An 18,122-nucleotide genomic window follows, 5' to 3' on the forward strand; every position below is an offset into this window, starting at 1 on the left:
GTGGATGATACATCTTAGGATAAACATTACTGGACTTGCTTGGAATGCTGGATTTGACCTACATTTTCCAAATGAAGGACCAGGTTAATGTTGCTGGCACGGGTCCATTACCAAGAAACTAGAAGGCCTATCTGTATCAAGTACTTAACTTGTACAGTTGACGTATGGATGATGCATCAAAGATCCAGATGAAGACTCCTAAACTTGGTTCAGGTGCTGGATTTGAATTACATTTTCTGGATTAGTGACTACATGTAGTTGAAATTTTTGGATAATTTCATCCCAAGTTCAAGTCCCATCATATCAAAATTGTTTAAATGTTGTTTCTTAGAATGTACTTTACTTCAGTTCATTATTAGTTTAGTTTGCGACTTTGCCCTACTTATAACTATATAGACATTGAACATTTGATGAGGTGAGCTCTGTAATATCTGATTACCATAATGATATGTTTTACTTTGTCTCCAGAACTGGAATGAATGAAGTCCTGCAAGGATTGTTAGGTAGTGCAGATTTAATATATTTTCCATTTAGTCCCTGGGGTAGGACTTGGCTTCAATAGGGGTCAAAGTATTTAGGAAAAAAAATCTTAAAGACTAGATCAAGCAACATCAGGTAGTGCAGGCTCAAACTGTCCCAGTCATTGTGCCTTGGCAATAGTCAGGATGTAGGCCAGAATTGGAGATTTATAAGTTGTACATGAGAGTAATAGTATAGAAGTAATTAAGGCTATAAAGATCATGGATATTGACCTTAATAAGTCAGTAATAAAGCACCTGACTAACTAGTGGAAGAGGGATTCCGGATCCAGTCATATATTATCTTCATCATGTTTATTAATTCCTTCTTTCCTACTACGATGTAGGGGAGAAAACTTTAACAACTGCCCAATTTACTGTGAATATACAATTTTGATATGAAAAAAATACTATATTAAATCTTTGAACTTTTACCATGGAACATATTGTTGTAACCCCCCCCCCCCCAAAAAAAAATCTAAGACTGGCTTCCTGTTCTTAGTTGCATGTGTTGTTTATTGAGGAATTTATGTACCAAGTTCAAAATTTAATCCTATAAAAGTATTTTGAAAGCTGTGACTTACAAGACATTGTTTTCAATAAAGACGCTCTAGGAGGTAGATAATTATTATATATACATGTATCGTGTATATAAAATATTAAATAATTATATAAAATTATCACTTCAGTATTAATTTCGTTTCTTAGATTCATGACCTGCTTCATATTTATGAATGTTATGCATTAATACATATTGACATTTTATTCTAGGTAGCTGTAAAACATGTTAAATGATTTAACATTTGATGAAATTTAGTCTTGTTGGTCATTGTTCTGTACATTATTATTTTTTAGTTGTGAACATCCTAGTAGGTATTTGAGCACTTGACAAACATTTAATGTTATATTTTCATGATTAATACATATGCATTTAAAATCATGGCATACAATATGTACAGAATTAAGAATTTGCTGAACCAAAGTGCAAAAGGTTGTAAAAAAAAAAAAAAAAAAAGCTGCTGCCATAGAAGTACCAGATTTAAGTACTGTACCAGATTATTGTTACAGAAAAAAGCATAGGAAGTAAAGTTAATTGTAAGACTTAAAATTGCAGGAATGGGGCGTGACAGTCTCCGTTACTAAGAAACCATCTGCTGCTGACTAGAATCTCTCAAAGCTGTCCAGTAAAACTTAAAACATGACTAGTCAGGTAATGGCTTACTGTAAATAATAAATAATTATTACTTTATAGGATTGAAAGTCAATTTGCAATGTATGTTAAATAGCTGAGTTGTCAATAACATGAATAAAATAACAAACTCAAGAAATATTGAATAATAAATATGAATACATATCTATTCAGGTTTTTTTTTCTTTTCATCAAAGCATTATTTTTAAAAATTGTACTAAGGTTTCAAAGTGATTTATAACTTTAGCTAAATAGTTTTTTGAGAGTTAGTGCTAATTGGCTTTTTATTTCACAGGTAAATGCAAACCAGGAACTTTTCCTGGATATCCTCACCAAAGAGGAAAAAGAAGCCTTACTCACCAAAAAAATGGAAGAGATAAGGAAGAAAAACGAGGCACTCCGAAAGAGGCACGAGGTCTGTAACGTCCAGATTTGATAACATAAAATAGAGATATCTTTAATCAAATAAAAAAATTGTTTTGAAAGGATTCTTATAACAAAAATTCTTAACTTATAGCTTTAATGGAAAGTATATGTTGATAGAAGTTTAACCTTTTACACATTGACAGGAAATAGAGGCAGATAAAAGAGCTGTTTCAGGGGGAGCCAGAAAAGTAGCCTCCCCAAGGAAAGAGTCAAAGGTAATGTTACATTAGTCATCTGTACTAGCAAAACACTAAAATAAAGTAGCCTCCCCAAGGAAAGAGTCAAAGGTAATGATACATTAGTTATCTGTACTAGCAAAACACTAAAATAAAGTAGCCTCCCAAGGAAAGAGTCAAAGGTAATGATACATTAGTTATCTGTACTAGCAAAACACTAAAATAAAGTAGCCTCCCCAAGGAAAGAGTCAAAGGTAATGATACATTAGTTATCTGTACTAGCAAAACACTAAAATAAAGTAGCCTCCCCAAGGAAAGAGTCAAAGGTAATGATACATTAGTTATCTGTACTAGCAAAACACTAAAAAAGAAGCCTCTCCAAGGAAAGAGTCAAAGGTAAAGTTACATCTGTACTAGTGAAACGCATAGTAGAAAAGAAGAAGCCTTCCAAAGGAAAGAGTCAAAGGTTATGTTACATCTGTACAATAAAAACACTTCAAAAGTAGCCTCCCCAAGGAAAGAGTCAAAGATAATGTTACATCTGTGCTAGCAAAACACTAAAAAAGTAGCCTTCCTGTTAAAGAGTCAAAGGTAGTATTACATCAGACATCTGTACTAGCAAAACACTGGAAAAGAAGAAGCCTCCTTAAGGAAAGGGTCAAAGGTAATGTTATATCTATTCAGCAAAAGTTGTGTTGCAAAACACTAAAAAAGTAGCCTTCACAAGGAAAGAGTCAAAGGTAATTGCATACCCTAATAGCAATGTCCCAACACCCTGATAAAAAATAGTTACCCAAAGGAAAGGGTCAAAGGTAATGTTGTGATAGCAAAATGGTAACCGTAAAGTAGCCTTCCCTAAAAAAGAGTCAAACTTATATAAAATCTGTAATAGCAAAAACATCTTTTTAAAGGGCACAAAAACTTGATATTAATTTGATGTTGATCAGGTCAGAAAAAGATTACCGCGGGTAATTTAAATGACAGACAGTCTTGCATGATTAAGGTTACTTTGTTTTGCAAATATACAAGTATATTTTTAAGAACGTATGAAGGTAACCTTGTAACCTTCAAAGATCAGAAACATTTTGAGACATTTGATATTGGTTGAATGTGGTATTATTATTGTCACCATGGTCATTGGTTTCGAATGTTTTTAAAGATTTGGTATGACTATATTAGTCTTAAGATATCTCACAGTGGCCAGTAACATACTATGATTTTTCATAATCACTTAAAACAAAAAGGTTTCTTTAGGCTACATAGAATTGAAATTCTGGTTCTCAGGCCCGCGCGCATCCGTTTTGAAGTAGCCGCATTGCTAATTTTATTGTATTTTTGATAAAATAAAAAGTTGGCATTGCGGGACCAATCTGAAAAAAAAAAGTTCCGTCCTCATTTTTTTTGTAGTTTAGTAGTGCTGTGTGATATTACCGGTTAACCGGTGTATCCCGATTTCGTTCTTCACAATACGTATCGCGGTATTTTTTTGTGAATACCGGTTCGAGTTCGATATGATATAAATTGTTACAAAAAGAGTTATTTGCCCATTTCAAGGTAAAATATGGTGGCAAGCGATGTGAAGTGTGATCAGAAACCAGAGACATGTATCTTTCAAAAACGAAACGACGACAACTATTATATGAAACCCCTTCATGTTAAAGCTGAATCAGAGTATTACCATAGGCGCTCCCCATGTAATTCTGTAAATGACGTATGATAAGTATATATAGGTCTACCCCTCTATACTATAAAATATCCAAGGCCTGCAACTGGGCGCCATTGTGGATTTTGGGACCTCTGACTGACTTACTTTAAGGGTTTCTGGGGTATACTGGGCTGGTTATCAGCATCGGGTACTCTAATTTATTGAAATAAAATATTTGCAAACTTTTATCCAGCACCATTCCGTTGCTTTCTCTTGTTTTCAAACATTTCTCTATTACACCGTCACACTTAGCTGATCTCGGCCGGAAGAAGTCGATTTCGTCGATTTTCAACAACTCGTACGAAAATAACTTTCGGAAGTTTGACAATATTTAGTGGAGAAAGTACATAGGCGCTTGGTTTCAGGATGGTGTATTTTGTGTATTATGTGTTTTTTGGTTTGTCTGAATACCCTGATTAAAATAAAAATGAAAACTCGCTGAAATTAGCACGTTTTAAAAATGTCATGTGTACAGTATATATACTCTCATAGGCATGTACATGTAGCATTGTTTTTGAAAGTGAGGGGGGGGGCAGCCAGAGAGAAACATTTTTTTTTCACTTACCTGTAAAAGTTGACAAGCCAAAAAAAAAAAACGCTCAAACACGAAAATCCTATTTCGGGGGGTGGGGGGGGGGGGGTGGGTGGGGTAGTGGTCAAATTTTTTCAAAGCCAACTTCCTTTCACTTTCATTTTTTTCCCCATACAATACTAGTACATTTTCCTTCATATCACAATACTATGGTATGAGTACCAACCTTTCAATGCACATTTTCAATAGTAAAGGTAATGTTGGGAAAAAATAGGGGCGGGCAGCCCCCCCCCCCCCCCCCCTGTTGCTACAGATAAGATAAGATAAGATAAGATATATAAGATTTATTAATACCAATTTGGGGCCCATCAGGGCATACAAGTAATAAGGAAAAAAAAACATACAAGCAGAAATTCAAAATTGATAGCAGAATTAAACTAACAAAAGATAAATGATGTTACAGCAGTTGGGGATTACAACATACATAATCAATATACTGTAAATGAAAGTTTGTTTAAAGTATTTCTATATATTACTCTTTTGTATTTATTTGTTTCTTTGTTTAACATTGCATAATTTGCTATTTCTTATTTTAAAGATATTGATTAAAAAATTACCCAGCTTGATAAGCAACATGTCATCTTCATTAGACATAATCCATAAAAATTTTTCTTTATTTGTTAAAGTATAGAAATTTTTATTACTTTTAGCAATAATATTAAAAAAGTCATCTCTATCATGCTTATATAATGGACATTCAATCAGTGAGTGTATCTCATCTTCCACACAGTTCATGTCGCACATTCTACAAATTCTTTCATTTCTTGCAAGGGTGGTTTGCTCTCCAGCAGAGTTTAGTTTTTTTTCGTACCTTCCACTTTCTATTCTGAGGTTATGTGAACTCACTCTAAATTTGCATATAATTTTTCTTTGTTCAAAATTTTTTAATAATAAATACTTTTCAATTTCAAAACTTCTTTTTATATAGAAATATGTTGTAAGTTTACCCGATAGACAACCATCATCTCTTTGTTTAAACCAATATTGAAGGAAATCTTCTCTAATAATTTTTTTCAGATGTTTCTTTAAAGTTATTAGTTTCATTGATTTACATCTTGACAAATCTATGCCCATTCTGTTACAGAAATATGTTACATTTGAAAACCAACTATTTACATTACAACTGTCCAAGATAATGCTTTCTTTGTATGCACTGTATAACAAAGAGTTTTCAGGCATGTTTTCCAGTCTGTGCCAGTAAGATATAATTGCTATAATAATAGAATAAAATATTGGTTGTCTACCCAGTTCAGAGAGAACTGCAATATTTACTTCTTTTCCCAGACCCTATGATAAATTTGCAAAATTTCATATGAAGATTTTCAATCTCCCAGTCTTTAAATATATCAAATAAACATTTTTCTTTTCTTTGCATTGATGATGACAATAGTTTTTTCGGATCCATAGGTAGCTATTGGCTTGATCATGTGATCAAATAGATGAAGTAAAGTTTTAATGGGTGGATCTGTTGATTTTATATCTTTGTATATTTTAAATGATGACTTTAAAGCTTTGTTATATAAATTACACCTTGCTTCTTTGAAAGAACCAGAATTTGAGAGTATTATTCCTAGGTATTTATACGTTTTTACACATTCTATATTAATACCATTAATTGAAAATGTTTTAATAAATGCCCACTTCTGTTGAAAATAATTACTTTTGTTTTGTTAACATTGATTTCCAAACACCATTCTTTACAATATTTGTATAACATATCAAGTTTTTGTTGCAGGGCTAGCTGGTTGTCAGATAATAATACTAAATCGTCTGCATATAATAAAGCTCCTATTTGCTTTTTGAAAAGTGAGACTGAGTTAACAACATCTTCATTTAGTAAATTTGCGAGATCATTTAAGAATATTTTGAATATATTCGGGCTTAAACATCACCTTGTCTTACTCCTAGTTCAGGTGAGAAAGGTTGGGTTAATTTATTATCAATTTTAATCGAGATATAACTGTATTTGTACATACTGCATATTATTTTGTAGAATAGTCCATTTATATTCAATTGAAGAAGTTTAAGTTTTATGCCTTCGTGTATTATTGTATCAAATGCTTTATGGAAGTCAACGAAGCAAGCATACAAACGTTTATTACCTTTGTTGGTGTATTTGTCGATCAGACATTTCATTACAAATAAATGATCCGAAGCTAGCTTTTTTTGAAAATCCTATTTGGCTTTCGTGAATGATGTTATTTTCCAATAAAAAATTATCTAATCTATTGTTAAGTATTATATTGAAAAGTTTGCCAATACTGTTGGTAATGGTTATGCCTCTATAATTTTGGGGTAATCGGGGATTTTCTGATTTAAAAATAGGTGTTATATAACCTTCTACCCATTTTCTGGGATAAATTCCGGAAGTGAAGACATTGTTAAACAATTTTAGAATACAAGGATTCATGTAAATTTGTGCTACTCTCAACATTTCGTTGGTAATATTATCCAGGCCAGGGCTTTTATCAGATTTTATACTAGACAAAGATTTTTGTAATTCCTTTAAAGAGATTTTAAACAGTTTAAAACGATATAAAGTTTGGTCCATTTTCAAGTTCCTTAATTTTATTTTGAATAATTTGTAGTCTCTCTGAATGCTTATTAGAGTTTAAACAGGGTACTAAAGTAGTTATGCCACATATCTGGTTCAATACATTTCTGTTTTTTCCTTATTCCCCTCTTTGGCTTCTCTGATTGAACTAAATTCCAGTATTCTTTAGGATTATTTTCCTTTAGTTGATCTAACTTGTCGAAAATATTTTGAACAAACTGTCGTTTTTTGTATTTATTTAATTTAGCATACACTTTTTTAGCTTTGAAATAAGACCCTCGTATGAAAGGGTTGTTAGGAAATTTAGATATTAAGATAGCCTTTTCACTAAGTTGTTTCTTCATTTTCCAAAGATCTGAATCAAACCATTTTTTGTTAACTTGTTTATTTTTATGAACCTTCTTATTTAGTGATAATTTTGCTACTTTTTCAAAAATGTTATGGATATCATTTGTAGCTTCATTAATTTCCTTTTCATTCATTTGTATATCTTTATTTAAAAAGGTTTGTATGTCTTGTTGGATAATAGGGTGTGTAAAAAAAGTTCTGGTAGTGGCTTATTAGTGAACTGTTCCATTTGTAACGAATAGGCATTTCTTGAAGATTATTGTTATTTATCTCCCTTGTAAAAGATGATAGTATTTTTAGTGAAATTTTACAATGACAATCAGAGAATGGTAAAAAATCATATACATGAAAGTACATAATATCGTCAAGTAATTTCTCTGTTACAATAAAGTAATCGACAACACTTGAACCTGCATAGTTATGGCAAGTAAATTTTCCATATGAATCACCAAAAATTCTACCGTTAACTATTCTCATCTTATTTGCTATACACATTTCTAACAAGTCTTTACCTCTATTATCTAATGTGATATCTCTATTTTTCCTATCCCCAACTGCTATATCTACATTATAAAAGTCTTCTTTAATTGGAATGTGTGAGGTATTATCTCCTTTTATGTAATCAGGTTCATTACCAGTTCTGGCATTAAAATCTCCAGTAAGTATAATATCACCCATATCTCTATACTTAATAATATCTCTCTCCAGTATTTCTAGTATATCATTATTATTTCTTAAATAACCTGATGTGTAGGGAATGTAGATCAAACATAAGTATATGTCTGATTTAAAATTGAAGAATTCTTTTTTAAGCTTTAACCATTGAAACTCTGTGTTTGTATTTTGAAGTACTAAAATGCCCTTTCTTATGTTTTTCTTTATTAAAATTCCTAAACCTCCAAAGTATCTGTTATTCTTTGACTTATCTCTACAAACTGAGTAGTAAGAAAAGTTATCCACTTCAAGGGTAGTATTATAGCCTATGTGTGTTTCAGTGAGTAATACAATATCAAAATTTTTTATCTGATCTATAAATTTGTTATCTGTACATTTAATGCCGTCAGTGATCATACCTCCCACATTCCATGTACATATGTTTAAATAGGTTTCAGCTCTACTCATTGTATTTATAACAATTAATATAATGAGCTATCTTGAATAATTATATGGACAGTTTTGTTTTTTCTTTTTTAACAAAAACAAAAACAAACAAACAGAATCTATCAATAAAGATTTGTTCTGATTATAAATTCACAATCTCTTTTAATAAAGATTTGTGTACTGACTAAAAATCCACAAAAGCTATGTGTTATGATATAGCTAAAAGAAAACTTAGTGCCAGGGTCTGCCTCGCTACATGCCTGTCTAGCTTATACGGACTTGTGTAGAGAAAATAAATCAGTTAGAAAATCAGTACCTCTTTCCGAGATAATATTTTTTTTATTTTCTCAAAGAGTATCACAGGGTCTTGTGTACAGAAACAAAAAAAAATGTACCCCAGAAAAAAAAAAACTCCGAGGAATATGACATTTTTAAAACGTGCTAATTTCAGCGAGTTTTCATTTTTATTTTAATCAGGGTATTCAGACAAACCAAAAAACACATAATACACAAAATACACCATCCTGAAACCAAGCGCCTATGTACTTTCTCCACTAAATATTGTCAAACTTCCGAAAGTTATTTTCGTACGAGTTGTTGAAAATCGACGAAATCGACTTCTTCCGGCCGAGATCAGCTAAGTGTGACGGTGTAATAGAGAAATGTTTGAAAACAAGAGAAAGCAACGGAATGGTGCTGGATAAAAGTTTGCAAATATTTTATTTCAATAAATTAGAGTACCCGATGCTGATAACCAGCCCAGTATACCCCAGAAACCCTTAAAGTAAGTCAGTCAGAGGTCCCAGGCGAAATCCACAATGGCGCCCAGTTGCAGGCCTTGGATATTTTATAGTATAGAGGGGTAGACCTATATATACTTATATCATACGTCATTTACAGAATTACATGGGGAGCGCCTATGAGTATTACAACTTAATTAAATTCAACAAGTTTTCCCACAAAAAAAACTTATCTTGCCGCTTGCTCCAAAATAACGCGATCAGGCAATCGGAATATCAACTCGAGAATACATGTAATTTGAGTTTGTGTTTTCATTTAACCTTGACGAAAAGCAAAAAATTATTAAATATTTATATCGTGATATATTGCAATACAAAATGTAATATTGCAATATATCGCGATACGATTTTTCCGTCGCGATACCCAGCACTATAGTTTAGTACTCAAATATCACTTCAGGTAGCCATTTGCAAAGAGATTCTGGCTACTTTGTGTGAAAATACATTGTAAGACATTGCCTACGATTTTCACACGCAGATAAGCAATGGATAAAGCAAACCTTTTGATCAGACATGTAAAGTATATCTGTAAATAAAAAAATTAACTTCATTTTTAAAGAAAATTCAAAAATTATAATTAAAAAAATACCTCCCTCATCTATTTTATTGCCAATAAAATGATAAATAAAATGCTTCCTGCCCACATCTGTTTTGGAGGAAATTGGCCTGAGAACCAGAGAATTAAATTTAGATAGCTTTTTGTATATAGTACCAACCAGGCTCAACTTGGCACCCAAGCAGTCCCATAAGGCAGGTGCAGGGACTGCCGTGGGGCCACTCTAAAAAGCAGATGAGATGTCATTATTTATGGCATATTGCGTCATTTATGAACGCCCTATCATATGTCATTAAGAACTTTTTTTTTTAAAATTAGTTCAACCTTCAAGGTCAAGGGGTCAAATATCATAGCATGCTTGGAAATGTCATGTCACAGACAGGTAATGCACACGTCAATATGAAAGCCCTACATGTATCTCTTCACAATCAAAAGTTACTTGGAAAAATTCACGATTTTGAAAAGTAGGTCAACGTCAAGGTCACGGGTCAAAAGTCATAGTCTATTTAGAAAGGTCTTGTCACAGGCAATACACATTTATAATATGAAAGTCTTATTTCTTCTCATTCAAAAGATATTACCAAGCTTAAAGTTTTTGTGATAGACTAACAGACCTACAGATTGACAGTCGAAAGCGGGGGACAATAAATGTGTTTATCAGTTTTTCATTTCAATGATCATTGTTGCCTGATAACTAAAAAACAGAAATTTCTGTGAAATATTTTCAAAATGCTTTTCCTCCTACAGTATTGTATGTACAGTTTTGGTCTGATTTCAGTACAGCTGTATAACCTTTTACACAAGTAGAGTAACGTACACTACATGTAAGACATACTAGTATCTTAAAATTTCTATCTATTAGTTTTGGAGTTTGATAATCTGTGTTGCAATGATACAATGGCTATAAATACCTCTCATTAAAAATATATAAATATTAAAGAACAAATAGCTAAATTTAGGTCTTGCTGTTCAGTATTCCACTTACTAGTATACTGTATTCATTGCATAATTCTGAACATATCTTTTTTTATTTTAATGAATTGTGTTGCTTTGGTTATTTATACAGGTTCTTTTCTCCATTTTAGTTGACCATTGGTGTAAAATGCTACAGATCTTATACAAATACAAAAGTATACTGAAATTTTAATTTATGATTCAGCCTCTACCTGGAGAGGAAGTGCCCAAGGAGCCAGCAGATGGTAGAAAAGAGCGACCCAGGCAGCCCAGACCTGCCGGGCGAGGGAAATCCCCAAATAAAGGAGTCCGAGACACTCCAAAGGCTCAGGTATAAACATAATCAATAGGGATTCCTATCATGACAGTGGAGACAAAATAAGTCTCTGAAACATGTCTATGTGCTTTTTAGCTCACCTCGACAAAGTCGAGATGAGCTTATGCTATACCCCCGGCGTTGGCGTTGGCGTCGGTGTTGGCGTCGGCGTCGTCCCAGGTTAAAGTTTTAGGAGCAAGTCCATTCCCAAGTAACTATAAGCCCTACCTAAATCAAACTTGCATGGATGATGCATCTAGGGATGTACACTACCAGACTTGCTTTGGATGCTGGATCTGACCTATATTTTCTAGATGAGTGACGAGGTTAAAGTTTTTGGAGCAGGTTAAAGTTTTTGGAGCAGGTCCATTCCCAAGGAACTATAAGCCCTACCGGGACCAAATTTGCATGGATGATGCATCTAGGGATGTACACTACCAGACTTGCTTCGGATGCTGGATCTGACCTACATTTTCTAGATGAGTGACGAGGTTAAAGTTTTTGGAGCAGGTCCATTCCCAAGGAACTATAAGCCCTACCGGGACCAAATTTGCAGGGATGATGCATCTAGGGATGTACACTACCAGACTTGCTTCGGATGCTGGATCTGACCTACATTTTCTAGATGAGTGACCAGGTTAAAGTTTTTGGAGCAGGTTAAAGTTTTTGGAGCAGGTCCATTCCCAAGGAATTATAAGCCCTACCCGGACCAAACTTGCATGGATGATGCATCTAGGAAAGAACACTACAAAACTTGCTTCGGATGCTGGATCAGACCTACATTTTCCAGTTGAGTGACCAGGTGAAAGTTTTTGGAGCAGGTCTATTCCCAAGGAACTATAAGTCCAACCTGGACCAAACTTGCATGGATGATGCATCTAGGGATGGACACTACCAGACTTGCTTCGAATGCTGGATCTGACCTACATTTTCATTCCCAAGTAACTATAAGCCCTAGCTAAACCAAACTTGCATGGATGATGTATCTAGGGATGTACACTACCAGACTAGCTTCGGATGCTGGATCTGACCTACATTTTCAATCCCAAGTAACTATAAGCCCTAGCTAAACCAAACTTGCATGGATAATGCATCTAAGGATGGACACTATCAGACTTGCTTCGGATGCTGGATCTGACCTATATTTTCCATACAAGAGACCAGGTTTAAGTTTTGGGAACAGATCAATCCAAAAGTACTTGAAGTCCTTGATATCTGCAGTATTAACAGTTATGAATATTTGTTTACACTATACATGTTTTTCACGCTACACGCATAGAAATGTGTATATGCCATGTAAGGGGTTAAACACAACTTGCAAGAATATTGTTATTGGGATGAATACTAAATATTAAGAAAATATGATGTGAGATTTGCATTACTTTAACTAATAGCATTCGTCGAGGTGAGCTTCGTAATCTTTGATTACCTATGTTTTAAATATTCAAACAAAAAGACATCTCTTATGAGGAAAGAAATATACATGCATGTACTATTAAATACAAAATAAGATAAATGGTCTATTGTGAGAAAAGAAACTTTCGAAAATTTGTTTTTATGTTTTGCATGCAAATAAAAATTGGATTGCAGTATGTGGTGCACATGAATAAGCAGAATATTTACTTGAAAGTTAATGTTCACTATCATGACTATGCTTATACATATAGTGTATTATGCATACTACTTACTAATCTAACTAATTTTAAGGCATGTATGTTAATGTGAATTAACTCAGTGCTCAAATAATTTATAAATAATACATCAATGTTTTGAAGACATTTAAGAATTAATGTATCATTATAATCATAGATTTTAATCATAAATTGGGATATAAATACAGTTTGTTCACATGATCGAATTCCATTAAGTCAAAAGGGCTTTATGGTAAATTTAATCATGTACCAACCTGAAATTATATCCCAATAGATGTTCTAAAATAAACCTTATTTCTTACATTTACATTTGTAACTTCTATATAATACATTTGCCTTAAATTAATTTAATGCCTAGAATATTTTATTTTCAAAACTAAACAGCACATGTTTGATCTATGAAATGTGCATCAACCTTTGGCTTCAGTGAGAAATCACATCGAATGTTTATGATGTGATGAACTTATGTTTATACAGATATAGATAAATTAAGGGTTTCTTGATAATGTTATATAAAAGAAAACATTTGCAAATGTAAAAATATACAGGTACATGATACCATATAATGCTTTTATCAAATAAAAAACGAAATTTATAGTAAATATATCTACATGCATTATCTTACTAATAGCATGTTGCATTGTTGTTTTAATTGCATGGAATTTTAATTTGGTGTAGGATATTCGAGTCACACGCAATTTATCTGGAGAAGACAAAAGCATAGAAAGTAATATCCAGATGAGTAATGACAACGAGGGCTCAACAAATGTTAATCGGAAGAAAAACTCCAAACATTCTCAATTTCAGAGGCCTGGGTCGCAAAGCTTCCCTGATAAAGAGGAACAAGAAAATCATCAGTTGGAAAAACCCCGATATTGGCGGCCATTTTCCAATGTGGAAGGGGTCCAAGGGGAACCTCCACACTATCAGAGGCACTCATCGAGTGAGGAGGACCAGGGAAGGAATCAGCGCCGTGGAAAGCGGCCCTCTAGGAACCCTCCAGTGGAGGAGGTGTCAGACGGAGCTTACGAAGCTCTGAAGCGGCAACACCAACAGCTCAACTACCAACCCAGAAATCAAGAATTTCGAGATCATGATTACAGGGATAATCGACATGAGAGAGGTGGAAGGAATAAAAGGTACCAGAGACCTCATGTCAGAAACGGTGATGCCCGACGAAGTTTTGGGGATAACCACCAAAACTTCACTAATGGATTCCAGGATAAAAGATATCCACAAGAACATTCAGAGTTTGAACCCCAAGCAAAACGCATGCAGAGTGGTATAAAAGGATTCCAGAGGAAGGAGAACCAGGGATATGACTTTTCCAAGAGCCCTCTTGTAAGTTGTTACATGGACTATATAAGAATGATTTGAAAGTTTCAAAAATTACAATTTAGGGGGGGGACAGGAAAGGCATGTATATATATTTTTTTTAAACATTTTTGATTCTTGTTGTATGTGATTGTTGTTTGCATGATGTTCATTTTATTAAGTTTTGCAAGTGTATGTTTTTAGCTACCGTTATTTACAAGTACTTAAGGATTTTTAGAATTGAATGGCGAGAGGTTCATCTTTCTGTTTAAATAATTCCTTTACAATGCATATTAACTGAGAGTATAAATTGTATTTTGTAGTCAGCTTAAACCTTACAGTATTTATCTATAATATTACAGGGACCTCCACCAGATCCAGCATACAACTTTTTGTCTGACAGATATCGTCATGGCGAGAGACCCCCAGAGAACCCCCGCGGAGACACCTCCAGGAGGCACCCCAAGAACTACGGAGGAGAGGACTTTGGCAATGTGAAGAACAGAATGAGGAAGGAACGAGAAAGACAGGTGATTCTTATCTGGGATTTCATCAGACGTTTTAGACATCTAAATGTAGCTCCCTCGTATTTGCTTGAAGAAAAACAATGAAATATATGATAAAGCATTTTAAATAGAGAGTTTAGGAGTACATGTTAATATCACAGGTCATTGAGGATAGGACCCCTCTCCCCTACCCACAATATAGGCTCTTGTGTTTTTTCATCTTTTTTCTTCAAATTGAAAATTTTCCTAAAAACAAACATTTAATAAAAATTTCCAGTTTCCACTGTGCTGTACATACGAGGGTTATCCCAAAAAGTTGTAGACAGCGAACATAGTTTATTTTCTCTTTGCTAAATCAAATTTTTTTCTTGTCATAGCAAAAAGTAACATTTGATGATCATGTATTTCAAGTTTCATGACGATACCACATTTAATAAGAAAACTATGTAAAAATAAAGAAACCATGTTAGTGTACATCGGCGCACGAAAGCAAACATAATTTACACCTCTCATAACGTCATGATTACTTTTTCTGCTTCACATGTGGATATTAACATCCAAATGAATATTTTTTTATAGTGAAAAAACACTCTTGACTAAGGGACTTATTTAAATTCACTACTGTCCGTTTTCTTAAGCAGATTCAAATTTTAGTTAAAATTTAGTTGAAAGATCACCTTACATTTTAGGCAGCAGGGAATACACCTTGTTTGACGACGTTCATGGCCCAGAACGTTCCCAAATGTCTGCGTTTAACAAACAGTACTCTACATCTTACATGCAATAACTATTTTTTTTTTTCGATATATAGAAAAAAAACTATCTTTGAATCTACTGCTATTTAAAAACACCTTCTCTACTAAAATCTAGTGTGTAATGTTATTTCTGTACTCTTTCCCTGTCTTTAATGAAGATAAAAGATACCAAAAACAATTTATTACATTTCCGTGCGCCGGGTACGTGTTCGACGACGTCATTTTCATCAGTCTCAATTCTAACAAGACTTTGAAAATCATTCCATAAGCCCATTAGTCGTCTGTTTCTAATTCAATATATATGAAATTTTGATATATTATTAAGATTTTTATTCTGGTTTCGGTGATTTAAATTTTAGTTCAATCTTTTACATAGTACTAAAGAAATAAAAGCAAATGTAATAGTTATATGCGTAAATTATTCTGAATTTTGGTCGTGCGCCGACAGACCATATTGGCCTTCATATAAATCGTCCCAATACAATTAATATGAAAGATATATATTTAGGAATTCACAATTTTAAAGAACATTGAATGTATTATGTCTATGCAAAATTTGGTTAGTATTGGTTGCGTGTTAAAAAAGTTATTAACATTGTCTACGACTTTTTGGGACAACCCTCGTATAATCCATTAAAGATTATCATCTTCCTTGAAGATGAAGTAAGAAGCGAGTTAGAGTTTCATGATGATCATGCAGGCATGAAGCATTCTTGTTCATGTATGTCATGAATTTTCATAAATTAGATTCATATCTTATATTAACATTTCTAAGTTAATGACTAGCCTTAAATTAAATTGTCATTTGACAATCATTTTGGACATAAATGATTGTACTACATTTTTATGCACCGGGATTGATAAATCCAAGGAGTATATTGTTTTTGTCCTGTATGTTTGCCTGTTTGTCTGTCTGTTGTCAACATTGACCTTCACTGCAACTTTTGAACCATGAGAGATAGAGACTTCATATTTGGTATGCATACTCCATTATTTAAGCTCTTTCAAATGACACCGAGGGCAATGACCCTGTGACCTTGAATGTGACCTACAAGCTAAAAATAGCTTTTTAGAACTTTCGCCATAAGTTTTGAACCATAGGAGATAGAGACTTCATATTTGGTGTGCTTACTCCACTAATTATGTTCTTCCAACTGACACCAAGGTCAATGACCTTGTGACCTTGACAGTGACCTATATGCTAGGGGTGGGACGATACACAGATCTTGCGATACGATACGTATCTCGATATATTAGCACGATACGATACGTATCTCGATATAATGATAAATTATAAAACTATTTAAAAATTAGTATTTTATTTAATTTTTTGTTTTGATATTAAATCAAATCATGTGTGCTTTGAAATTAATACTTGAAGTTCATCAATTTCATTGACTAAAACTTTATACAAAACCAATAATACATGTTTGGGCTCTAAATTAGAAATAAAATATTCTCTTCTGTTCTGTATGTATTATTATTACCAAATTTCTATTATCAAGTTGTTTACAAATAGTTGAGTAGTTCATCAAAGAATATTGACTAAAATTCATTTTTACATTATTATTAATTGCTGAAAGTCTGTAGCCAAGTTGAGATTACAAGAAAAAAAATTACAGAGATGGACTAACAATTAATTACATCAAATGGTCTGGAAACGATTCTTTCTGTGTTTAGCACGCTTTACATCCGAGGCTGCTTAAAAGTGAAAACGTTTTACCCCTAATCAACGACTTATTAGTTCTACAGTGTGTTTTCAATATCAACATCATCTCCTCGCTTCGTACAAGCCGCCATTTTCCAAGGACAGGTACTTAGATGCACCGCACATCGGTCAGGTGGACGGTCTGATGTCTTTCGCATAGACAATAGACTGTCCTCGCTTCGTACAAGCCGTTCCAAGGACAGGTACTTTCATTTTTAAATTTTGGATAGGTCGTTCGTGTATCGTTTCGTACCGATATTTGGATGCTTGTATCGTAAACCGTATCTTAGAGGAAAATATCGGTACGTATCGGTGTATCGGTATATCGTCCCACCCCTACTATATGCTAAAAAAAGCTTTTTTAAATATAACTTTGTTGCCACTGGGTGCATAGTGTTTCACAAACACATCTTGTTGATATCAAAGTTGAGTCAAACTTAAACTTAAGTTGGTTCAAAGCATTCTTTGGTGTAGGAGATTCTAATTTCAATTGATTTAATGGTGTAGGAGATTCTAAGTTGTTAACATTAAGGACAAAGCCCTTTCCAAGGGGAGATACATGAAAGACAAGTGTAGGTGAGGTTATGCATTTCAGATATAACAAGAAACATATTGACGCAAGCGTCAAAAATCGGCCGCAAACCAATTTATATAACTGTTAAAGTTCCTCTCAGAAACTGAAATTTGCTGTTTTTAAAAAAAAAACTGTTTTTTTCTTATTCTTACACTTATCTGTTAAAATATCCTCGTGACATGAAAAAAATGCCTGCGACAATGCCGATTGCATAATGCATGTACAATATTACATGTATAGGCAATATAAACTATGCATAGTCCTCTGCGTCTCTGCACTGAGTTTGGAACAACTTGCTGTTTAAGTAGTTTTTACATTAAAAGTACAAAACTAAAGTTTAGTCTTAGCTATAGTTTTACCTTAATAAAAACGCAACAA

At 33.4% G+C, this 18,122-nt stretch overlaps 1 protein-coding gene across 5 annotated transcripts in view; it reads left to right on the forward strand.

Annotated features, from left to right (window-relative positions):
* Positions 1-18,122, forward strand: part of LOC134240376 (coiled-coil domain-containing protein 9-like) — a 39,893-nt gene that overhangs the window by 5,761 nt on the left and 16,010 nt on the right. For 2 of the 5 annotated variants that reach the window (XM_062722466.1, XM_062722467.1), the window contains exons 2-7: positions 1,633-1,728; positions 2,003-2,122; positions 2,277-2,348; positions 11,125-11,250; positions 13,566-14,228; positions 14,564-14,731. In XM_062722466.1, coding sequence (XP_062578450.1) covers positions 1,717-1,728; positions 2,003-2,122; positions 2,277-2,348; positions 11,125-11,250; positions 13,566-14,228; positions 14,564-14,731 — 1,161 coding nt within the window. In that variant the 5' untranslated portion in view covers positions 1,633-1,716. Of the gene's footprint in view, positions 1-1,632; positions 1,729-2,002; positions 2,123-2,276; positions 2,349-2,589; positions 2,636-11,124; positions 11,251-13,565; positions 14,229-14,563; positions 14,732-18,122 lie in introns of those variants that run through there. The other 3 variants (XM_062722468.1, XM_062722470.1, XM_062722469.1) reach the window with 3 other exon arrangements.

This window comes from Saccostrea cucullata, unplaced genomic scaffold, assembly GCF_032062105.1.
Source record: "Saccostrea cucullata isolate Sc308-1 unplaced genomic scaffold, CSIRO_AGI_Scuc_v1 ctg5762, whole genome shotgun sequence".
NCBI lineage: Eukaryota > Metazoa > Mollusca > Bivalvia > Ostreida > Ostreidae > Saccostrea > Saccostrea cuccullata.